The sequence below is a fragment of the Tachysurus fulvidraco genome, chromosome 23 (genome assembly GCF_022655615.1).
Source record: "Tachysurus fulvidraco isolate hzauxx_2018 chromosome 23, HZAU_PFXX_2.0, whole genome shotgun sequence".
Lineage (NCBI taxonomy): Eukaryota > Metazoa > Chordata > Actinopteri > Siluriformes > Bagridae > Tachysurus > Tachysurus fulvidraco.
This window is the reverse complement of record NC_062540.1, coordinates 7,704,950-7,730,357: the sequence shown is the minus strand read 5'-3', so window position 1 is coordinate 7,730,357 and position 25,408 is coordinate 7,704,950. Positions and strand designations below refer to the sequence as shown.

The 25,408-nt window shown below is 38.6% G+C and overlaps 1 protein-coding gene across 1 annotated transcript in view; it reads right to left on the bottom strand.

The window, feature by feature from the left end:
• prpf6 (PRP6 pre-mRNA processing factor 6 homolog (S. cerevisiae)) overlaps positions 1 to 23,925 on the bottom strand; it is a 38,115-nt gene extending 14,190 nt beyond the window's left edge. Inside the window, exons 1-13 of the mRNA XM_027144642.2 lie at positions 23,646 to 23,925; positions 23,253 to 23,418; positions 21,694 to 21,812; positions 21,515 to 21,593; positions 21,191 to 21,367; positions 12,829 to 12,969; positions 10,687 to 10,781; positions 8,535 to 8,691; positions 7,984 to 8,146; positions 4,636 to 4,754; positions 4,336 to 4,554; positions 3,466 to 3,588; positions 1,411 to 1,532 (exon numbers count right to left, since the gene is read on the bottom strand). Of these exons, the coding sequence (XP_027000443.1) occupies positions 1,411 to 1,532; positions 3,466 to 3,588; positions 4,336 to 4,554; positions 4,636 to 4,754; positions 7,984 to 8,146; positions 8,535 to 8,691; positions 10,687 to 10,781; positions 12,829 to 12,969; positions 21,191 to 21,367; positions 21,515 to 21,593; positions 21,694 to 21,812; positions 23,253 to 23,418; positions 23,646 to 23,833 (1,868 nt within the window). The 5' untranslated portion in view covers positions 23,834 to 23,925. The remainder of the gene's footprint in view (positions 1 to 1,410; positions 1,533 to 3,465; positions 3,589 to 4,335; positions 4,555 to 4,635; positions 4,755 to 7,983; positions 8,147 to 8,534; positions 8,692 to 10,686; positions 10,782 to 12,828; positions 12,970 to 21,190; positions 21,368 to 21,514; positions 21,594 to 21,693; positions 21,813 to 23,252; positions 23,419 to 23,645) is intronic.
• Positions 23,926 to 25,408: the final 1,483 nt, after the last annotated feature.

The window sequence follows — 25,408 nt, the reverse complement described above, 5'->3', positions numbered from 1 at the left end:
CATATCGCCCATACTACCAAAACAGCCTTCTTCCACCTTAGAAATATTGCCAAGCTAAGAAACATCCTGTCTGTATCTGATGCGGAGAAGCTAGTTCATGCATTCATGACCTCTAGACTGGACTAGGTGGTTGTCCTGAATCTTTAATAAATAGGTTACAGTTAGTCCAAAATGCAGCTGACAGAGTTCTCACTAGGACAAGAAAGTATGACCATATAACCCCAATTTTATCATCTCTACACTGGCTACCTGTTAAGTTTAGAATTGATTACAATCTGCTGCTACTTACGTACAAGGCTCTTAATGGTTTAGCTCCCATGTATCTAACTAGTCTTCTAACATGTTACAATCCTTCACGCTCTCTGAGATCACAAAACTCAGGACTTCTGGTAGTTCCCAGAATATCTAAGTCTACTAAAGGTGGTAGAGCGTTTTCTTATCTAGCTTACACCAATACAACATTTATCTGACTGTATATTCCAATCACACCCCCAGTGTCACCCATATGAGGATGGGTGCCCCTTGAGTCCGGTTCCTCTCAAGGTTTCTTCCTTTACCAATTTAAGGGAGTTTTTCCTTGCCACTGCTGCCTGAGTCACCTCAGACTTGCTCATAGGGGGATAAATACATACAGATTGTGAACTATTTATATCTAATAATAATCTAGAATTTTTTTACTCTGTTAATTATTTTTCTTTTATTATTCCTTATTTCCTTTATCATTAATTATGTTTACCTTCTGCTCTATGTTTATGTTCTGTAAAGCTGCTTTGAGACAATGTCTATTGTAAAAAGTGCTATACAAATAAACGTGAATTGAATTGAATCGATCAATTATTATTAATGTATATTGCCAACTGTAGACTGAATAACAGTTTGATCATTTAGAAAAAGAAAAAAGTTTTAACAAGGTAGCTGAATAAATGTAGCTGTTTTCTACCAACTGAGATTTGCTCCGTTTCTCAATGTGTTCCAGTCTTTTGAGAGTGTTTTTTTGTTTGTTTTTTATTTTGCTCCTTATAGCCATTTAGGTAGGACACGCCAAATACAATTGTTATAGCTGCAATATTTAGATTTTGTCATAGCATTCAAATAAATGAATGTAAGACTCTTACTGTCCATTTCTTAAAGCAGTATATTTGATTATGTAGTGTGAACTCACTCGTTCAAATAGAAAAAAATGCATGAACGCATATTTGAGCCTCTGTGACTCTTCACGGACTAAAAAAAAAATCATAAAATTGGAGCAAGAGCATGAAACAAGTAGTCAATGTGGACAAAAATGAATGGTTGGATCATTTGGGCTAAAATGAAAAGTTTTAGACATTTTTATTATTATGGTCCACCATTGCTGTTACTGTAGCAAAAATTGTGACTAACAATTCATTTACATTAGGGCTGCTCTCTTACCGTGTGCCGTGACTCTTCTCAAAGTAAGCTGCTCGCAGCCACACACTCTTTTTGCTGGGAAAGACCTGCAGTGCGTGGGCATAGATGGCACGAGCACATTCCAATGCACCATGAGCCACACACTTGAATGTGCATGAGCACACACACATACAGAGACAGACAGACAGACATGCACAAACACATTAGATTTTGTTATAAATAAAGCATACACAGAAACAATTCAAACCAGTAATGTTATACATGTCAAATTATGCATAGTTGTGGAATCTATAAGAGCCCTGAAGAATGACCTTTACTGTTCAAGCATTAAGCCATACCAAGAAAGCTCAAAACATTGTTGAGAATAAAGATGTGTTTTACGTTAATTTAACTTTCTGCATGCCTGGGATTGTCAAACTGTTTCTTAAAGCTCTGTAAAACCTACAAACGAGACGGCCAATACCAAAGACTTCAGGCTGCTCTGCTCCTTCATGTCCATGATTCATGAGCTAATAATTTACAGGTGAAATTAGCTTGTGAAAGATGGCAGGATCAATTCCTTATTATAACATAGAAACAGGTACGTCTATTAAGTAAAATCTGTTGACTTTAGCAATCCTTGCTGCATTATATACCAGTGGTGACAATTCAAAACTGGGAAAAGGTACTTTTGAGTTTATCATAGTTGCCATGTCTGAAACTCAGAAGCCATTACATTTTGATTTGATTCTTAAACTTCTTTTTTTTTATTCATTTATTTTTTTAAATCTACTTTAAGTGCCTATATGGTTCAATCATGGGTATCCCAACTTGACTGTCTCCTGTAGTGGAAATTTTAAATGAGTGTTTATATATGCTTTCACAGTAAATTCTGTGTTAGACTAGGTAGAGAGGACAGGAAGCCCATGCTCCTGACATAAACGTTCCGGCCATAAACACTCCATGTGCTAAAAGGATGGAAACTTTAGGAGAGTGTGGATGCATGTGCTTGATAAGATCTGACCTTGCTGAGGTGACTGAGAGGTCACCTAAACACATATGCACACACACACACACACACATACCAACACACACACATACCAGGCCACACAAGCACACACCTAGGGTACAAAAGGGAGAGCTGCATCACTAAACTTTGCCTATTCATTGTGTAGAAATGAGTGCCTACGGTGTGTTGGGGGGGGGGGGGGGGGGTGTGAATGAATAATCTAGAGCAGTGGTCCCCAACCCCCAGGCCGCGGACTGGTACCAGTCCGTGGACCAAATGGTACCGGGCCGCCCAAGGAACATTAAATTATTTCCATTTTATTTACTGTGGTGTATTTCTCTCAGGTTTGTGCGACTTTCCATGGACGAGAGGTTAACCGGGAGCTAAGAGACCTCACCTAAAGCCGCACCAATACCGCGCATGCGCAAAATATCATGATATCGGGCCGGGTTTAGGTGACGTCTGGAGCTGAGAGGCTGCAAGCCGCAGTGGCGTGGTAGCTTTGGTGGAGAGAAGGTGTGTATCGCTCTTCTCTCTGTTCACCGGTACTTTCTCATTTTTAACAGTGCTTGGTGTATGTGCATATTGTGTTTGCTCAAATTTAACCCACAAATTAGCAAAAATGAGTGCGAAACAGACGTCTTTAGAAAGTTAGAAACTCTGCAGGTCTGCAAGTCATGGCAGAATACCCTGAGATTGCCACCACAGCACTTAAATCCCTATTGCCATTTCCGACATGCTATCTGTGTGAAGCGGGGTTTTCTGCAGTGACGGCAACCAAAACAAAACAACGGAATAAACTGGACATAAGCAACACACTTCGGGTGTCATTGTCTCCTATTATCCCAGATGGAACCGTCTCGTTGCAAAGAAACAAGCTCAGGGTTCTCATTGATTTAGCGTTGTAGTGAGTTAAAAAGGCATGTTTAAATACAATTGAATTAAAATGATTAATTTTAATTCAATTGTATAGCCGCCACCCCCCAGCAGGCTGCGGTAAAATTATCAAACATTGACCGGTCCGCAGCGAAAAAAAGGTTGGGGACCACTGATCTAGAGAATAATCTTTGAATAAGGAAGTTGCTTACACTCTCAGCATCTTCCATCCATGTATGTTTACAGTCTTCTTCCTCTATGCCAATGCCAATGACTGCTCTGATCACAGCCTGACAGGTGGCAACACTACCAGCTTTATCACACTCTTCAGCATCCTGTAAGGAAATTAAAGGGAGATAACACAACTGACTTGAACTAGTCATCAGAGCAGTACATTTATTTTAGAACAGTAGGCAATGGATGAAATTTAGCTATTGTGCTAATTCAGACATATTTACACTGATGCTCATTGCTGAATTGTTGATTAACGTGCACTGTCCTAAATAAATAAATAACTAAACAAATAACTAACTAAATAAATAAATAAATACAAAAAAAATATGTCGCACATTTATTTAATATAACTTGTAAAAAGAAAAAAAAAAGGAAACTGACTTATTGGGCTTGGCTTTTTAGGCAGGGTCAAGAGCTGGTATTAGGCGTAACAATTCCAGAGCATAATACATTCTCTGACTCTGAAACTGTGTGCCGACACTCAACAACTATGGATTTATTTCTAAGCAACTGAATTGGGATCTGAAAATGAATGTAACGGACTCCAAATCAACAAAGCCAGTGCTAGAAAAACCCAAATGAAGGCAAGAAGCTGCAGAACCATTTAGCTGAAACAGCAGTGGTGGTAGACTGCTCGGTGTGGAATGTTACTTGCAAAAACATAATCTGCTTGAAAAAGTCATCAAAAGGAAACATTAACTGCAACCTCATCACAAAAGTTGGTGTTTGATTTATGTAAAACAATATCCAGGTATATAAATAAAAAAATAAGTCCTGCGAACTCATGAGGTAACATTTATTGTCAATTACTTTAGCTTAGAAATCACTTCATAACATTTGTGGCTGACCTGAATCCACTGTTCACGGTTGATTTCCACCCCATTGGACCGCAGTGAGGTGATTGCTCGGTCAATGATCTTCTCCACCATCTGTGTGTTGCCATTGGCCTCCTCCAACTTGGCAGCTGTGATCCAGATATGACGATCAGTTGGAATATTCTCCCGAGCCTTGTTCAGAACGCGCCTTGCATTTTCATATGTCTCTAAACGTGCCAAGGCAAGCCAGAGCTAATAGCACAGCAAAGTGACATGTTAGACAAATACAGCACGCATTGCTGGTTTAATAGCAGTTTAAGGATATGAGTGCACCTCTACACTGGTTGGACAGCACTCCACAGCACGACTCAGCATAATTCTAGCATCCTCTGGCTCCTCCAGCTCAACAGCGGTCTTCCACAGACGCACAGATTTGGAAACATTCTCTAGAGCTGTAAGTGTAGATATACACATTCCAATAAACTCAGTAGACACAAAAACATAAAACCCGCACCATTAAAAACAAACAAACAAACAAACAAAAAAACAACCAATGCAGCGATGCAGTGTAAAATTGCACCAGATGCCGATTCTGAAAACTGGTACAGAGTACAGGGGGTTTCTCTGAGTTTTTCACTTTGAACTTACTATCAAATGATACTTTGTGAATGGATCAAGTTGGTCAACTGCCATTGTGAAATGGACATAAGCTTAATAGATTCTGTTGATAACTAAAAATCTTTAAAATATTGTTCCCTCTTCACTCTTTTTTCCTCTTGAAGCTAATAAAAAATGCAACTTGATGTTACTGAGAAACAGTTCTTAAGATATAAGTTGTCAAAAAAACTACTCTAATTATTAAAAAGTGACAACTTGACTGCTAAATGCTTTTCAAAGTCCCGTCAGGCTCCAGTCCAAAATGTGTTTTTCTCCATAGCAATTAAATACTTACTAAGTTATGCATACTGCTCTAATAGCTATTTAATAGTAAATAGTTATATTAAATAGCTTTTCCTCCTTTATTGCAAAACAAAGCTATAATTAAAAAGTGAAAAACAAAAATACAAAAGGAAAACAAAAAAGACAAAAGGAAAAATCTTTAGATTTTATTACAGCATCTTTTTGGGTTTAATCAGTTTGACACAACTTGACTTATCAACATTATATTTTTCCCCTCCAAATGCATGTTAGCTCTGTCAAATTGGATTTGCATCTCATCTACAGTCCTCTTTAAGTCACCTTTCAAATTTTCAATTGAATTTAGATCTTGTCTGTGGCTGGACCATTTCAAACCCTTGACCTTGTTTTGGTGAAGCCATTGCTTTGCTGTGAGTCTGATTGGGGAATTGATTGTGGGGAATTTATTTTGGTTAGAAAAAGCTTTCATATTTTTTCCCTAAAATGATTCTAATTGCTTTCCACTTTAATATATAGGTTGCAATTTCACATAAAAATGAGAAAAGCCTCTGGCATGATTTATCTTGGTTTAATTATTTTACTTTACTAAAACATGCTATTTTAACACGGTTGTATAGACTTTTTATATCCAGTGTATAACTTTGTAGTTCTGCTCTAAAACAATACTAGGAACAACAGATTGAGAGTGAATAAAAACCAAATCAATAAAAACTTTAGTAAGAAACAAAACAACTGTTACATTGCTGATTGGTGTCTCACAAATGAATAAGCAAGATAAAACTAGATTTGTAAAGTTCGTTGCAACAAACTTTAATGATGGCATTGACGATGCAAGTATTTGCAAAGGCCGGTGCTTTTTGGAGGTGAATGGACATAAGGGTTAGTGTTACTTTTGTAGGCAAGTGGACAGAAAGCTAGGGTGCAAAAACATTTGGAGGTAAGTGGAGCCGAGCATGTGACGTCATCCGAATACTCTTGAGGAAGTTCCCCACATTGTACTGAGTGTTTTGATATATCACATGCCCATGTTGTGCAAAATCTTTATTTTCACGTGACGTGATCAGAATACCTGTAAGGTAGTTCCCCTCATTGTTCTGAGTGTTTTGGTATGTCACATATAGTGTTAATTTCGTCAGACGAGACGAGACAACCTTTTTTTTATGACTAAGACGAGGCGATGACAAGACTGCACCACTGCCCAAAAACGCTGACTAAGACAGCTGACTAATGCATTAACATGCATTATTATTGATGAAAAATGACGAGAAGAATAAGTTTCTTATAAAATAAAAACTAAGATAAAATCTCTCTTCATTTTCGTCTACAATTGTCTCTGCTTTTTCATCAGCTGTTACGCCTTTAAAATATTCAGAACGAGTTTGTGGCTTTGCGCTGTTGCTCAAGTTACAGGTCTCATACGCCTGTGGCTGCAACACGAAACTGCTGAACAATTGTATTGCTTCCGCTAAAGAAAATAGTGCGCTCCGTTTCTACGTTAGAATCCTGTGTGTCCATGGTAACACTCTACGGCAACGGTGTGTTATAGTTAGCAGCGGTCTGTTATCAAGAAATAAAATAGTGGGTGCGTAGAAATTTGTCCACACTCCACTCAAAAAAAAAAAAAAAAATCCTGAGTGCAAGTCAACCGTGTAGGCTTTTTGTGTTACATTATATTTCCTGTCACTGCACAGGCACTTTTACTGTACATGACAGCTTATTTCCCGATGACTGGTCTTTACATTACGATTAAAAGCAGTATCAATAAGTAAAAAATGTGATGTGCAGTCAAGTTCGAGTGTATGCACTGTTTAAATGAGTGTTCTCAACTTCTCACTGATACTTTTCTGATTCGCAGAGTTTTGACCTAAGTTTTATAGCCTTGATTTTGTTTCTTATACAAAAGTGGTGACAGAAAAAACCTGAAAACCTCTTCCCCTGTCACAATCACATCATAATCAAATGTATATGTAAGGGAATCAAGTTTAATAATTACATGTAATATTGCTCCAAATATCATATATATATATATATATATATATACACACACACACACACACACATACACACACACACCTACAGTTTTGATCTTAGGCATTTCATTAATCAGCATTAATGTGTTATTTTAAAAAAGACTAAAATTTTTTGACTAAAATTAGACTAAAATGACGAGACTTTTAGTCGACTAAAACTTGACTAACAACAAGGACATTTGGCCCAAGACTAAGACTAGTGTTAATTTCGTCACCTATTTTTAGTTTAGTCACATGCCCATGTTGTGCAATTTTTTTTTGATTTTGCATATCTTTGGGGCGGGGCTGCGGGACAACTGGAAGGCCAGTCGGTATACCTAAAGGAGCTGGCCGAGTTTGGTGTAGATAGTTCAAAAGCATGCCGAGTTATAAACCTCCAAAGTTTATAATGGGAGTCTATGGGGAAAAAAGGCCATTTTGAGACCCGGTACCAGAAGTACTGGAACTAGGATCGCTTAGAAAAGTAATAGCATAAAACTTCAGACCACGCACTAAAACATATCCGAATTTGGTGCATGTGGCTCGAAAGCCCTAGGAGGAGTTACTCTTGATATATTTTTGTCTAATCTTAAATGTGAAAACAGAATGTTGGATTCTTCGAAGCCAACATAATAAAGTGTTTTGGTAGGTGTTTAACGGAAAAATGTGGGTATTTGACAAAAAAAATTTCAATATTTCAAAATTCTAGAAAAAAGTAGAATTTTCGATAAACGAGAAGCACTTAATCACTGACCTTTGCGCAAAACTCGTTTCTTGGCTCTGATGTCTGTCTCAAGCTCAGCAGCTCGAATGTAGATGCGCACAGATTGAGGGAGGTGACGTACAGCCTGGGCAACTACTGCCTTTGCAGTGTCTCCCGGCTGCAGGCGTGCAGCCTCTAGCCATACATCTTCACTCTGCACATCAAAAATACACATTTGTAAATACAATGCTTACAAGTTTTTAACCAGGCAATGTTTAGATGTAGCTCAAGGTTTCTGTTAACCTGTAAACAGCCTTTATAATAACTAATTTATTTTATATTTTTAATACTGCCCAATGAAATGTATACTTTTTTGACTGATGCAGCTACCACAGTTGGGCAGCCCATGTATAAACAGTGGCACCAATCATATTTTTTATCTGTTTTTTGGAATCAGATCACAAGTATAAAACATTAAATATAGGTGAATGGATCTGAATGGGGTTTGCATTTTTATATTCTTAAATACAGAAAATTCAAGGTAATTTACTGGATGGAGGGGCTACTGCAAGTGAGTAAAAGGAACTGCTCTGACAACTAACCTTAGGACACATCTCTGCTCCTTTCATGATGAGGTTTCTCGCCACCTGCAATTTGCCAGTAACCTCCTCCAAACGTGCCGAGGCAATCCAGGCAGGGGGGTGGTGAGGGTTTGTCTCCCGCACTGACTTCAACAACAGACGTGCCTTTTTAATGTCACTGCACAAAGAAAAAAAAACACATGCTTGCATATCAGAAAATCAGAATGTGTGTGAATGGTTATTTTCGGTCACCGTCTTTATTATTCATAACCAGTTAGAACCATATATTAGTCACAGTTTTTGATCAATTGCACCCAGGAAAATACATCCAGTTCTTTCCTCTTCTGATTGGAAGTTCTCATTTGTGCTGACCATTAGATTATACAAAAGCATTCCTGTCCAATCAGAACCCTTCACATACTGACTATGACTAAAAAAGAGTAAAGTAACAAAGCAAATCTAGATTTGTAAAGTTCGTCACAACAAACTTTGACGTTGGCTTTGATGGTGCAAGTATTCGCAAAGGCCGGTGCATTTTGGAGGCGAGTGGACAGAAAGATTGTGAAAGCTACTGGACCGCTAGGGTGCCAATACTTTTGGAGGTGAGCGGACATGAGCATGTGACATGATCCAAATACCCGTGAGGTAGTTCCCCTCATTGTATTTCATGTCAATACTACAATCATTATGGGATTCTACTTATTATACTGCATAGAACAGTACATGCAATTCTTAATGTTGGATGTATTGCGTGTGTGAGAGCTTAGAGGACTTTTCGGAATTCCCTATTCAAGTCTCTGGGATGTTCAGCCGTCAACTACGGGAAAACTGAAAATTCCGTCGGAACTCCGAAATTAAAACTTCGTCCGGAGTAAGGTCCTAAAGAACCTGTCCGAGTTCGGTGTAAATCGCTCAAAAACTTGCCGAGTTATAAACCTCCAAAGTATATAATGGAAGCCTATGGGAAAAAAGGCCACTTTGAGCGATCGCTTAGAAAAATAGAAGCAACCAAACTTCAGACCAAAAATCAGACCAGGGTCTACGACATATCCGAATTTGGTGCATGTGGCTTGAAAGCCCTAGGCCGCATTTAAAAAAAAAAATTTTGTCTAAGAATAATAACAACAACTAGATTTTAAAGTTGAAAAGCTACTGGACCGCTAGGGTGCCACTACTTTTGGAGGTTAGCGGACATGAGCACGTGACGTGACGTGATATTGTGCTGAGTGTATTGATATCTCACATGTCCATGTTGTGCAAATTTTAAATTTTCACGTGACGTGACCAGAATACCCATGGGGCAGTTCCCCTCATTGTGCTGTGTTTTGATATATCACATGTCCATGTTGTGCAAATCTTTGATTTTGCTTGTTTTGGGGGCGGGGCTACACGTGACGTCATGTTACCTTACCAGAATACCCGTGGGGCAGTTCCTCTCATTGTGCTGAGTGTTTTGATATGTCACATGTCCCTGTTGTGCAAATTTTTAAAAGGGCGTTCTGTGTGGAAACATAATAGGCAGAGGTGTGGAAACATAATAGGCAGAGGTGGTGCTTCACCAAAGATCTCGGTTGAATTGGTATTGAATTAGTTAGCTCAATCAGGCCACTGGTATGTGAAACCAGTTAAATCTTATCCTCGATTCCAAATGACTGCACGCATTTTACTACTGTTGATCTTTGTAGCGCCCTTTTTAGTCTCCCAATGAGGCACACAATCAAACTCGACACATGACAATACACTGTAGATGTGGCCACATCTTATATGCAACTCAAAATGCAGCTTTATTGCTTGACTGTCCACCTGCTTCCAAGATGTTCTCTGTGAACTCAAGATGACAACGCATCCGTTGAGGCAGCTTGTAGACCATCCACAAAGAAGGTGGCACAGGTTTGCTCACAGATGCTCAAACAACATGGTTTTTCAAAGTAAAGAGGACATCAGCATTCAAGCAGCTATTTGGGAACCTCGCCCCTTCTCACCTTAACACATACACATTAATAAGGTAGCACTGTCAAATCTAATTTACACAATCAAAAATATTACTTGAACATATCTTTAAAAAAAGCATGTACAAACTAGAACAGATGTATTTTATGTGAAATTAAAAAACACAGTTTATAATGTGTTATTGGAAGGATAATCTGTATAAAATAAAGTACAAGTAAATTACCTGATGTCACCTCCATGTGTTGGGATCATGGAGTTGAGGTCTGTCAGATAGCCTTTAGGGTCCACAACGGTCTGCCCACTCACAGAGTCAGAAACCTGTACAATAAAAAATGTTGTTAATGCCTTAAAATATAATTTATTTGCTTAATCAGTGCATAATGAAAGCATACTAATTATTCTACTTAAGTAAGTAAAAAGAAATGGTCTTTGATACAAGTAATTAAAACTTATTTTAAGCTGACAGACAAGCCAGAGTTAAACAAACATTGGTGTCAAAGATCATTGTGGTCTCTCTTCCCTCTATCATGGACATTTACACCACATGCAGCATCCACAAAGACAACAGCATTCTGGATGACCCCACACACCCCAACTGAATGGACTGCACTGATCTGCACTAAATACACACTCTTCCAATATATCCATCTCTACAGCACCACTCATAAAACTGTTTAAATGCTGTATTTGCACACTGTATTTGCTATCTTTTTAAATTTTTTAGTCAATTGTATTAATTACAATACCTCATAAAACTGCTGCTAATATATTAATTGCTCATTCCAGTATTTCTGAACATGTACTATAGAATATAGTCTGCACTGCTTTTGTGTAATGTCTTGTTACAGGTTGCACAGATGCACTTTATGTGGCTAGGCCTAACTTAGCTCTGTGTTGTTCTATGTATCACCATGATCCTAAAAAAACACATTTTTTACTATGTACTGTTTCAGCTATATATGGTTAAAATGACAAAAGATTCTTGACTTCGCTTGACATGACCCAGTTCATATGCACGTACCTGAAGTAGTACATGAAAACCTGGTCTGCTTTGGTTAGAGTGGGGACAACAGAGCTAATACCAATGAACAGCAATGGTATGAAATAAACTGCACCACTGAGTTCCAAGCTCATCACCAGTGGCTGACCTCAGTGATGCTCTTGGCTAGTCAGAGTGAATTTATATAGTTGCAAAAAGTGCTCAGAACAGGTCACCATTCTTTAGCTTTGGTGTTTCATTTGTTATATATTGACACTTGATAAAGGTATCATGCTGCAATAGTTTACCTGGTTCATCACTCAAGTAGTATTTCAGTTAGTGACCATTATTTACTTATGCCTGGTTAAGAGTTGTTTAGTAGTATTAATTGAAATACTGGAAAATATTTTTAGAATACTGGGAAAATATTTAAAAATAATCCAATAAATTGAAAATAACTGATTTATTGATTATCAGAATAATTGTTAGCTGATGCTCTAGTTATTTCTCTTTTGAAGAATATATCAAACAGATCAACTCAACTATATTGATGAGGACAGCTCAAATGACAGTATCTTTCTCAATGTAAACAATTATTTTGTGATTCGCATGTTTTAAAATACGGTTTGCTGCAAAGGAACATCATGTCCTATTATTGGCTGCAATTACTATTATAAGAACATATGTGACTTCAATTTAATTCGTTTTACACACTTGCCTAAAATTAATGCAGACTGATCCTGTGAGTGAGTATTCAATTTTCATCTCCTTGCAAAAGAAGTTGAAACTAAGCAAAATTGAAGAACAATCCACAATTAATCCTTACACTTTATTAATTTAACTCCCTAGATTAAAATACTAGTAGAGCTCATTCAATGACACTACTAATACTACATAAACTTTTAAAAACTAAAACCTATAAAATGTTTCAGGTAATGTTTTTTGTGACTAAAACTATTGCTTATTTTTCCTTTTTAAAGCAACAATATAATTTTTGCTGAAAATATCATTAATTATCCAAGTGTGCTGGCCATAGGTACTACAACACTATAACACTATAAATTCTGAGTACATAGTAAATATAAATTTGGTTTATATTTAAACAGTATAATATCATGCAAATAGCCAACACCTAATAATAATAATGGGTCATTGTGTAAATAGGTTAGGATTTGACTAATTTAATTGCAACTATAATAAATATTATAATGTTTAAATATTATATTGTTGGCTTAAGAACTGAAATCAACACTATTTGCACCACAATCAATGACAGTTACCGTCAGCAAAACTCACCTCACCACACTTTCTTGTGCTTCTAGAAAGCCAAAGGAGACACATATTTTTAACAAATCATTGATAACTCGTGACTAGCTCCCAGTGTACCTGACTGAGCCTCATGTCCATAAGTGTGTTTCTGGCCTGTCCGATCTTTCTCATGTCCAGCTCTCCAGCCCCTGGGGTCATGCTCCCTGGATATGGTGTATTTAATCCCCCAGGAAAAGGTGTGTTCAAACCACCAAATTGCTGGGTAAAACAAGACATAATATAAATTAGAAATGCAAGACATGCTACATACAGTCAAGTGAAAAATTTAGGTCACCTCATGAAAGTCTTTTTTTTCCTTCTTTTTTTATATGGATAAACATATGAGCATTTTATCCTCATTTTAACAATATTGGAAGATTCAACCAATATAACTAAACAAATAAAACATTTTAAAGCGATCTGTAAAATGTAATTAAAAAAAATTCATGTGAGGAAAAATTCCAAACTCTTCAAATGCTCCCCCTTAAATTTGTGTAGTTGCCTTCTCATAAAGGATTATGAATATTAAATTTATGAGCAGTTATGGGGATGGCAGCTGGTCAACCAGTTTTTTCATGTCATCTTCTGCTACAGAAGTATCTGAGGATAGACATCTGAGGGTAGAATGTTGAGCAATGGATTAAACAAATTTGAAACTAGATGGGTCCCCTGAAAGCAAAAGGCAGTAGGGTTAAAGACAGCTTTTAAGTGATATAGTTCTAGAAAACTAACATTTATTCCAGTACCACTGGATGATATAGCTCATTATCAGTTAGGTAAAACAAATGTGTGCCCTTTGCTTCTGCATTTAGGATATGATTACAAGAAGCTGTATTTTCTGCCATTTCAATGTCCATTGGTTTTTCGGTCTTGTGAGGTCCCTCTTCTTTATTTATTTTTGGTAGTTATGTTCTGTTGTGTCGTCTTGACTCTTGTGCTTTCTTTTTAAGTAGGGTAGATCAACAGAAATCCTTTGGTTATACACCAACAATACAGGGCTGATATACTCAAGCATAGAGAACTAGAATTTGATATGAACTTTCAGGGCAAGATTTGACTAGATCAGAATCAGATTTATTGGCCAAGTGTGTTGACACAAGGAATTTGGTTCCAGCAGTTTGTGAATCTCAAAAGGTACAGATATAAATAACACTATACTATACAAGAAAACAATGCAGACGATGAGATACAGTATAGACAGAATGAGTATAAAATATGAATATTGAATGAATAAAATATATATATAGAATATGAACAATCAGTTATGTACCTAAAGTGTGGGAGTGCAAATAATATTATGCTTTTTGTGCAATATACAGCAGCAATAGTGTGTAATATACAGATGATTTGATGACTGATAGTCCTGATAATGCAGTACTTATGATAAGAAGCAGAGAATATAAATTATGGTGAGTTGTTGGGGTGATTGCCTGGGGAAAGAAACTGTTCCTGTGTCTGGCAGTTGTAGTAAGCAAAGTTCTGTAGCGCCTGCCAGAAGGGAGGAGCTGAAAGAGGTTGTATCCAGGGTGCGAAGGGACAGTAGTCATTTTCCCTGCCCAGTTTCTGGTACTTGTGCCGTACAAGTCCCGGAGAGTTCGCATGGGAGCGCCAATTATTTTTTCTGCTGTTCTAACCATGCGTTACAGTCTGTTTCTTTCCTGTTTTGTTGCTGCACCTGCTGCACCAAACCAGATGGTGATGGATGTGCACAGAAAGATTCAATGACTGCAGTGTAGAACAGCATCAACAGCTTCTGTGGCAGACCATACTTCCTTAACTGAACTAGAAAGTACGTCCTCTGCTGGGCCTTTTTGATGATATAAGTTTATGTTGCACTCCCATTTCAGGTTGCAACTTTCAGGGGTTTAACAGTTTGATCACTTGAACTGCAGTCATTAGTGTAGAGGGAGAATAGCAGTGGGGAGAGGACATATCCCTGTGGAGCACCAGTGCTGATTGTCCGAATGTTGGAGGTGACACCTCCCAGTCTCACCTGTTTCCTGTCGGTCAGGAAGCTGGTGATCCACTGACAGATGGAAGGGGGTATAGTAATTATATGTATATTTTTTATGGGATAATATGTAATTATCCCATAAAAAATAATGGATACCCAATTAATCTGTTCCCGACCTCCACCGATACCCAATAATTAACAATATTTGCCCCGTTTTTAGCAGTATTAATACTAAATAATACAGGTAGATAAATAAAATTGTATATAATTGTCACGGCCGGCGCACCTGCTCTGCTCTCTGACTGGCAACATAGAGAGGCATCTACGGAATATAACAAAGTATTGTATATACAATATACATGCACTAAATTGTTATATTGGCCGATAAAAAACACTATTGTTCACAAACCGAAGTTTAATTTACGATAGATGCTGTCTCCAGGAAGGTCCAATAAGCGGGGATTTGGTCGTTCAGTGGGTGCAAATTTCGGTCGAAACACTATTCGTTAAGCGAAAAGGTCGATGTCCCAGCCGGTCAATAAGCGGGGTACCAATGTACTTAAGTACATTAAATATCAGAGAATTACTTTTGATACTTAAGTACAGTATATAGTGAATAGTGAAGTGACATATGGCCAAGTACGGTGACCCATACTCAGAATTCGTTTTCTGCATTTAACCCATCCAAAGTGCACACACACACACACCGTGAACACACACCCGGAGCAGATACTTTAAGACTTTTACTTGAGTAATATTCTAAAAGGCAACTTTCACTTCTACCAAAGTCTTTTTCTAATACGATACTTGTACTTTTACTCAAGTATTGCTTTCTAGTACTTTATACAACACTGGTTGGAATAAGATGGGCCAAACAGTGATCAGAGTTCTGCAAGGCTGCCCTGGGTACAGAGTGATATGCGTCCTTAAGAATTGTGTAGCAATGATCCAGTGCATTTTTCTCCCTTGTGGGACAATTTATATGCTGTCTGTATTTTGGAAGTTCAAGTGTTAGTTTTGCCCTGTTAAAGTCTCCAAGAATAATAAAAAGAGAATCCAGATAAGTTTGCTCCAAGCCAGATATTTGGTTTGCCAGGCTTTGCAGTGCATCACTCAAGTTGGCCTGCGGTGGGATGTAAACTCCGGTCAGGATGAATGAGGAGAATTCCCGCGGTGAATGAAAAGGTTTACAGTTAATGAACATTGATTCCAGGTTTGGGCTGCAGTATTTATTCAGCACTGTGACATCTGTACACCAACGTTCGTTAATGTAGAAGCAGATTCCCCTGCCTTTCATTTTACCCGATAGCTCCGTTACCCGATCGGTGCGGTGTAAGTGGAAGCCCGAGAAAAGTAATCCACTGTCCGGGATTGAGTGACTGAGCCAAGATGCAGTAAAACAGAGAGCAGCGGAGCGTGAAAAGTCCTTGTTTGTTCTGTTGAGAAGCAACAGCTCCAACTAAGATTCCCAAAAAACTATCTGGGTTTGTGAAAACTGGTGAAAAGTTGTCTGGAGTAAACTTCCCGTTGTTAAAGCAGTTCTTCTCTAGTGCAAGTTATCATGGTAGGGTAACCAAACACACAGAAAGTAAACAAAAAGAAAGAAAGTACTAGAGAGAGTCATGCCGAGGCAGCCATCTGCGGCGCCATCTTGACATGATGTTTGATTGAACCAAGTCCTTCTGACACCCAGTTTATGTGAAGTCTAAGCACTGTTTTGGACCTGTGATAGCTGCTGCCACGCACACTTCTCAAAAATTACTTCTCTTCCTTCACAGTCACAGGTTGCAACTCAGAGCAAATTAATCACCCCATTTATAGCCTCTTACACAGACTTGGGCACAATCAGTGGGAATTTATGGACCCAACCTATGAATCCAATGAAAAATTTTAGGATGTGGTAGAATGGGAGAAATGTTTCGAATTTTGTCACATGGATCCAACGTTGGTTGGGTTCTGGTCAGATAAACTAGATTTTGAGAATTCCGAGGGCCATGTGCCATTTTGTTTCTAAATAAATATTGTGACTGCCTCATGGATGACACTCATTTGGGTATGCTCAATTTGATTTGTGCAGTTATATTTTAAGCTACAGTGGGGCTCAAAGGTTTGGGCACCCTGGGTAAAAATTTGTATTAAAGTGCATAAAGAAGCCAAGAAAAGATGGAAAGATCTCCAAAAAGGTATCAAATTACATATTAAACATTCTTATAATATGTCAAAAAGTTAGATTTTATTTCCATCATTTACACTTTCAAAATAACAGAAAACAAAAAAAATGGTGTCTGCAAAGGTTTGGACACCCTGCATAGTTTATACCTTGTACTGCCCCCTTTGGCAAGTATCACAGCTTGTAAATGCTTTTTGTAGCCAGCCAAGAGTCTTTCAATTCTTGTTTGAGGTATCTTCGCCCATTCTTCCTTACAAAAGTCTTCCAGTTGTTTGAGATTTCTGGGCCGTCTGTCACACACTGCTCTTTTAAGGTCTATCCATAGAGTTTCAATTATGTTGAGGTCAGGAGATTGTGAAGCCATGGCAAATCCTTCAGTTTATGCCTCTTGGTGTAATCCACTGTGGATTTTGAGGCGTGTTTAGGATCATTATACATTTGTAGAAGCCATCCTCTCTTTAACTTCAGCTTCTTCACAGATGGCATCAAGTTAGCGTCCAAAATTTGCTGAAGTTTTTTGAATACATTTTTCCTTCTACTTGTGCAATGTTCCCTGCGTCACTGGCTGCAATACAAACACAAAGCATGATTGATCCACCCCATGCTTAACAGTTGGACAGAGGTTCTTTTCATTAAATTCTGTGCCCTTTCTTCTCCAAACGTACCGTTGCTCCTTCCGGACAAAAAGTTCTATTTTAACCTCGGTCCACAGGACTTGTTTCCAAAGTGCATCAGGCTTGTCTGTTCATTTGCAAAATTTAAACGCTGATTTTTGTGGCGAGGACATAGAAGAGGTTTTCTTCTGATAGCACTTCCATGAAGACCATATTTGTACAAGTATCTCTTTATAGTGGAATGGTGTACCACAACTCCAGTGTCTGCCAGATCTTTCTGGAGGGATTGTGCAGTCAAACATGGGTTTTGACTTGCTTTTCTCACAATCCTGGGAGCTGTTCTGTCTGATATTTTTCTTGGTCCTCCAGATCATGCTTTAACTTCGACTGATCCTGATGACTGCCATTTCTTAATTACATTCCGAACAGAGGATATTGGCATCTGAAAACGCTTTGCTTATAGCCTTCTTCTTTGTAAGCATCAAGTATTTTCAGTTTTAGTTTTCTAGACAACTGCTTAGAAGAACCCATGGTGCTGATTGTTGGGGCAAGGTCAGAGGAGTCTGGGCATATAAAACCTTTGAGATTGACATCACCTGGTCTTTCAAGATGATGATTGAGAACAATCCATGACACTGTCAGGTCTCAGCTTTCCAAAGGGAGCCATCCATGCTATAAACTCTACAGGGTACCCATACTTTTGCAGACGCCTTTTTTTGTTTTCTGTTATTTTGAGAGTGTAAATGATGGAAAAAAAATATTTTTTTTTGACATATTATAAGAATGTTTAATCTGTAATTTGATGCCTTTTGGAGATTTTTCCTTTTCTTGGCTTCTTTATGCACATTAATACAAATGTTTACCTGGGTTGCCCAAACTTTCGAGCCCCACTGTAGATATGGTTCATCATCAAGTCTGCAACTCACTGCTTGCAGGACTACCTATGAATGCAATTCATCCTTTGCAAATGATCCAAACTGTAGCTGCATGACTTCTTTTCAACCTGCCTAAATTCTCACACACCACCCTACAGCCATGATTCCTCCACTGGCTTCCGGTAGCTGCACGCATCAGATTCGAAACACTGATACTTGCCTCCAAAGACAAAAATGAAGCAGCTCCCCATTACATCTAAGCCCTAATCACTCCTCGCACTACATCTCGTACCCTCCGAGCTACCAGCACTGCTCAACTGGTTCCACCATCTCTCAGGGTATGAGGTATGAAGTATACTACAAGATTATTTTCTGTTCTGGCACCAAGGCGGTCGAATGAACTTCCCCAAGGATAGATGAAACAGCAGAGTCACTGGCTATTTACAAACAACAGTTGAAGACCTACTTATTCATGGAACACTTCAACTAGCACTTACTTACCCATTTGCTGTATGTGCGTATTATTTCTAAAAAAAAAAAAAAATAGAAATAAGAAAAACAACAACTTTGAACAGTGATTTAGGCTCAGGGTATTTTAAGTACAGTATTTTCCACACTATAAGGCACACCTTCAATGAATGGCCTCTATTAGAACGGTTTTCATATATAGGGCGCACCAGATTATAAGGCGCATAGAATAGAAGATACTTCAGTCAAACGTTTGAATGGGTTTGCGTTATGCATCCCACTAGATGGAGCTGTGCTAAACAACAAAACAGTCAGATAAAGTCAAACTTTATCCGTTTACTCCGTTCATTCCCATGGTAACGTTGTTCAAACGCTGATGTGCATATCAACAATATCTCCCAGCCTTGCTCACTCTTCCACTCCACTCCCAAACGTGGATGTTCATGTTCATAACTGCTGACTCGTAAGGCCTAGAGACACAGTTCTTGCATATTTTGGATCCTTTACTGATGCCGATTCGAATGCACCATATGACATCATTTCTGTCATGAATACCTTTCCGCCATTTTGAATTTTCCGTAATACCTACTTTTTCTAACTCCTCCTAGACCGTTTGTCCAATATGCATGTCCTTTGGTATCTAGCATCTAGAGACACCCGAGACAAAAAGTTATCAAAAGTTTTTTGATAGACCAATGCCTTCTTGTATACCGTGGCAACATACATGGTGGCGAGCACGCCAAAACAGACGTGAGGCTGTATCTTCGCAAAACTTATGCATGTCAACATGAAACTTGGTACATGTCATAGTCATGACCTGAGGGTGCATGCAATGTTTCGTGACAGCGTCACCTAGTGGCGACGAGATTTTAAAAACAATGCCATATCGCTACGAAACTTGGTATGGTTCATCAGCGACATGTTCTGAGCGCATGTGATCCGCTTGACCCCGGAATGGCTGCTTGCAGCTATATTTATTATTATTTATATTATTATTATTATTATTATTATTATTATTATTATTATACAAAAAAAATGCGGCCTAGGGCTTTTGAGCCACATGCACCAAATTCGGACATGTCGTAGACCCTGGTCTGAAGTTTGTTGCTTCTATTTTTCTAAGCGATCGGAATTCCGGCATTCCCGGTACAGAAGCACAAAGTGGCCTTTTTCCCCATAGACTTCCATTATAAACTTTTGAAGTTTATAACTCGGCAAGTTTTCGAGCGATTTACACCGAACATCGGACAGGTTCTTTAGGACCTTACTCCGGACGAAATTTTTATTTCGGAGTTCCGACGGAATTTTCGGTTTTCTGGTAGTCACCGGCTGAACATCCCATAGACTTGAATGGGGAATTCCGAAAGGTCCTCTAAGCTCTCACACACGCAATACATCCAACATTAAGAATTGCATGTTGAATATACTGTTCTATGCAGTATAATAAGTAGAATCCCATAATGATTGCAGTATTGACAAGATTTGTGCAAAACACTCAGTAGCCACTTTTTGGCAAAAGTAATGGCACCCCACCGGGTATTCTGGTGACGTCACTCGACACCACGTGACATCACATGTAGCCCCGCCCCCAAAACAAGCGAAATCAAACATTTGCACAACATGGACATGTGACATATCAAAACACTCAGCACAATGAGGGGAACTGCCCCACGGGTATTATGGTCATGCCACCTGACGTCACGTGAAAATTAAAAATTTGCACAACATGGACATGTGACATATCAAAACACTCAGCGCAATGAGGGGAACTACCTCACGGATATTTGGATCACATCACATGCTCATGTCCGCTCACATCCAAAAGTATTGGCACCCTAGCGGTCCAGTAGCTTTCACAATCTTTCTGTCCACTCGCCTCCAAAATGCACCGACCTTTGCGAATACTTGCACCGTCAAAACCAACATCAAAGTTTGTCGTGACGAACTTTACAAATCTAGTTAATTTTGAATTCTCTCGCTGCTGCTCTATTCCCATATTCGACTGCGTGACCGACAGCCTTGAGCTTGAACTCTGTGTCGTAAGCGTGTGTCGTAAGGGTTTTTCATACTGAAACATTTAGACAGAGCACCTTGATCCATACCTAAGGTGCTCCGGATTATAAGGCGCACTGTCGTTTTTTTGAGAAAATTAAAGGCTTTTAAGTGCGCCTTGTAACCTAGTGAACCAGAGTTAATGGTAGAGATTTTTGTACATCGCTCTGGAAATGTGTGTCTGCCAAATGCTGTAAATGTACCCACCCCAAAAAATTATATATATAACTTGAATAAATGATAAATGAATAAAACATTCAAATAAAATTTCTTTGTGTATCAAAAGAACAAAAAGAAAACATGTTACCCCTTGCCGAGGGTCAACACTGGTGTGGTTATCTCCTGTCTGTAGATGTTTAGCAAAGAAGCTGTCGGGCACTGGTGTAAGTTTCTCATAACGTGGGTTTCTTTGTCTCTTGTTTCTGGCATCACCCACATCTGGAATACTCAACCACTCTTCTTCTGTCACCTCAGCTAATTTCCTCTACACACACACACACACACACAAAGAATAAGAAATCTATACATTTTAACTGTCTTCATGAAAGGATGGTTTCTAAAACACAATGTACAGTATATGAATGATACATTTAATAACTGTCCAAAATTAAGCAACAAAAACAAAATTTACTTTCAGATCTGAGAACTGTTGTTGGATCTTGGGCCTCTCCATACGATACTTCTCTATCTCCTCTTTTTCTCTCAACTCCCTACATAATAACAAGCACAAAATCAAAGTTTAAAAAAAGATACATTTTTGCAAGTCTAACTAACTCTAGTCTACTGCCTTTAAATAAAAGAAGCTCTGACCTTCTTTCCTTCCGTCTCTCATCCATCCGCTTGTCCAGTGCTGCATAAATGGCATCTGCTTCTTCGTCATCCTTCTCATAAGGCCCACTTGAGAACAGGCTTCCAGCATACCCATTAAACTACAGCACATTAAAAAAAGGTTTTTAATCTGATATATACAAGAACACATGAATTGTACCTATCCAGACAATAACTGAACTAAAATGTTCAACATCAAAACATTTTAGTTCAGAATTTATCAAAATATAGAATTTACATTTACCAACATATAGAATTTATATGTTGGTAAATAATTGTCACATCAAGGTAGAACAGTTTTGGAACTTTTCCTTCAGTACAGACAGTTAAACACAAAGTCAACACTTTTCAGGACTTAGGTAACTTACTGAGTTCCAAACACGCGTATAACCTAGAGAATATCTATTGAATTACTAATGATTATGAAACGTCATAGCCACAAGTCTCATAAGAATCATTTATAGTTAAATGTCATTACATTAAAATTTTAAGCTTTATACAAACATGTGCAAAGTGAATTTTGTATATTTTTTTTAGAATTAGTTTAACTTTCACCAAAGGCTTGTATTTTTAAATGGTCAGATAGCACCACAATACCAATGAGGTTTGCAATAGCTTTGCACTTGATTAATATACTGTGTTCAAACCTCAACCCCCATATTGCAATTTAAATGATCTGCACGTGCTACATAACATATTACAATAAATATATTTTAAAAAGCAATAAATGATCAGACAAGACAGCATAGCCTTCACTACAGGTATCAGTGACCATTGAGTGCCAATAACCCACTCACAGGTTAAGCTAATTTTTTGTAGGAACACCCCCACAAGAACTGTGGTTTTGGATATGTGCTGACCCAGCTGTCTAGCTCAGATTCTTATGCATATCCATTTTCTTGTTTCCAAAAACATTAGCTATCATTATTTTATAGTTGGCTGATTTTTAAGCACGGTGGCTTAGTGGTTAGCAAGTTCGCCTCACACCTCCAGGGTTGGGGGTTCGATTCCCGCCTCCGCCTTGTGTGTGTGGAGTTTTTATGTTCTCCTCGTGCATTGGGACTTTCCTCCGGGTACTCTGGTTTCCTCCCCCGGTCCAAAGACATGCTTGGTAGGTTGATTGGCATCTCTGGAAAATTGTCCGTATTGTGTGATTGCGTGAGTGAACGAGAGTGTGCGTGCGCCCTGCGATGGGTTGGCACTCCGTCCAGGGTGTATCCTGCCTTGATGCCCGATGACACCCGAGATAGGCACAGGCTCCCTGTGACCCGGGGTAGTTCGGATAAGCGGTAGAAAATGAATGAATGAATGATTATAGTTGGCTGTTTGGTGCATTTCTGCACACAATCTCTAGAATCACTATTTATGAGGTTGGTTTGAAATCAAATGGTGGTCCTATGCAGTAACAAGAACCATGATATTACAGTTTAAATTATTTTAAATTCTGACATCTAATTAACTTAAGGCTAGGCTTATCTAGCAGTCCTACAGAGTCTAAATGCTCTTAGTTTATTTGCAAATATAGGCAAGCACCTAGCTACCTCATCATAATTGGTGTCGTTCAGGTCCTCATCATCGTCATCCTGGTTGGTCTTCTTCATTTGATCACCCACTGTCCTCTTCCCAGGAGGTGCATGCCGGTCATCCACCGGATCATTCGCATCTCGAGCAGGACCGATATCAGATCTTGTGGTGAAACCTGTAGCCCTAGAGAAGACATCAAATAAGTAATAAGCAACATGGGTAATAAGGAACATGGAAGCCTCCATTAAAGCGTGTCTTTTGTTCGCTCTGTTTTAGAACGTGGTATTGAAAAACAAATTTAAAAAAAATATATTTTTTAAGTTTGGTTTCGTTTATTGGTTGGAGGCATGAAATTACTACTTGCAAATTTGATACGAACGCAGCGTAAAACTAGTGTTTAATATCCTTACCCTCTGCCTAGACCAGGAACATAGCCGAGAGGCGCTGGCATTCCGAGAAACGGTTTCTTCTTTTTGCCCATGAGTGGGGATGCCAAAGGAAGAGCGGGGCCACTCGAAACATTCCCCCCGCCAGGGCCAGAGGAGCTTTTGGTGGTGGGATTTTTAGAAGGCTGTTTCACTGCAGGACTCGACATCATCACTTCGTCGTGTCAACCGCAACTCTTTGTATTTTTCTTCGTCTTCTTCTTCTTCTTCTTCGTCTTCTTCTTCTTCTTCTTCTTCTTCTTTTGGTGTTACAGTGGGTTGCGAACCAACTTCGTGGGTAGATATCGCCACCTACTGTGAGGGAGTGTACAGAGAATTGATTCTATATTTCTCACGTAGTCCCTATATCCAATATTTTATATCCCTTAGAGGACGGTAACGAATTTTTTTAGAGGGAGGTAATTGATTCTGATAACCTGTAATAGCACCTTATCATATTTGGTGACCCTGCTATAAGTTTGTTTCTGTTGACATGAGACCCAAATCCTTTTCAGGATATAATATAGAAGGTGTTAGGCATCACCAGAGTGAATATGGAGAACGATAACAAATTCCAGTATTTTATTCAGCACTTTATTACCGAATAACAATAATTCAAATGTTTTCAAATTTGTTTAATTCAAATGTGGAATAATAATAATGATCTTATTGTTATATATTTAATTTATATAATTAATCAATTAATTAATTATTTGTTTTATATATATATATAAAATTAACTTTTTATATAATTAACTTTCAGGGTAGTTAAAAAAAGCAGTCATGAAAATAGAGAATGCAAAAGCATTTGAATAGCTTTGTTTTTTAAGTACTGTAAATGAGTCTTTAATTCATGGCGCATGCAACTGTTTCTTTGCAGCATGACGGCACTAGGCGTTCAAGGTAACGTGCACGGCGCTTGGCGCATTCTCGCAACAAAGATTTACGCAAGATTTGCATTTACGCAAAACTTAGGCCACGTTCACACTGCAAGTCTTAATGCTCAATTCGGATATTTTGCTCAGATCTGATTTTTCGTTTGGCTGTTCACATTACCTTTTAAAATGGGATGTGGTAGCTCAGTGGCTAAGGTGTGATCGGAAGGTCATGGGTTCGAACCCCAGGTCCACCAAGCTGCCACTGCTGGGCCCCTGAGCAAGGCCCTTAACCCTCAGTTGCTCAGTTGTAAGTCACTCTGGATAAGGGTGTCTGCTAAATGCCGTAAATGTAAAATGTGGCCTATATCAGATACCAGTGTGAACAGTTTGCTGTTTCGAACTGACCCGCATGTGCAAAGGAACAATGCTGTTGCGCTAAAAAGTTGGCGAGGAAGTATTGTATCATCTGGTGCAAGCAAACATATCATGTAATGCTATAATGTGATGTATTCAATGCAAACATTATGAGCTGGTTCATGTAACCACTTTATATAACACCCTTAACACACACACACGTTACCAGTCACGTTTCTCTCACGGCGAAAACGTGACACAAACGCGATGACTAGTAACTAGTGTGTTCAGCAAAAAAAAAAAAAGAAAAGTCTTCGCCGGCGCATAATTGTGACGAATGTCGATGTAAATTGACATAAAAGTCGCATCAAATCCGCCTTGGCTGTCTGACCTGGTCACTTGACCCCAAAAAAATCGGATTTGGGCCACTTTTACCTGCAGTGTGAACGGGGCCTTAGCGAGCCTCTCTCGACGACCTATTTTGAGCTGCATTTTAGCAACAGCGCCCTCTATTTT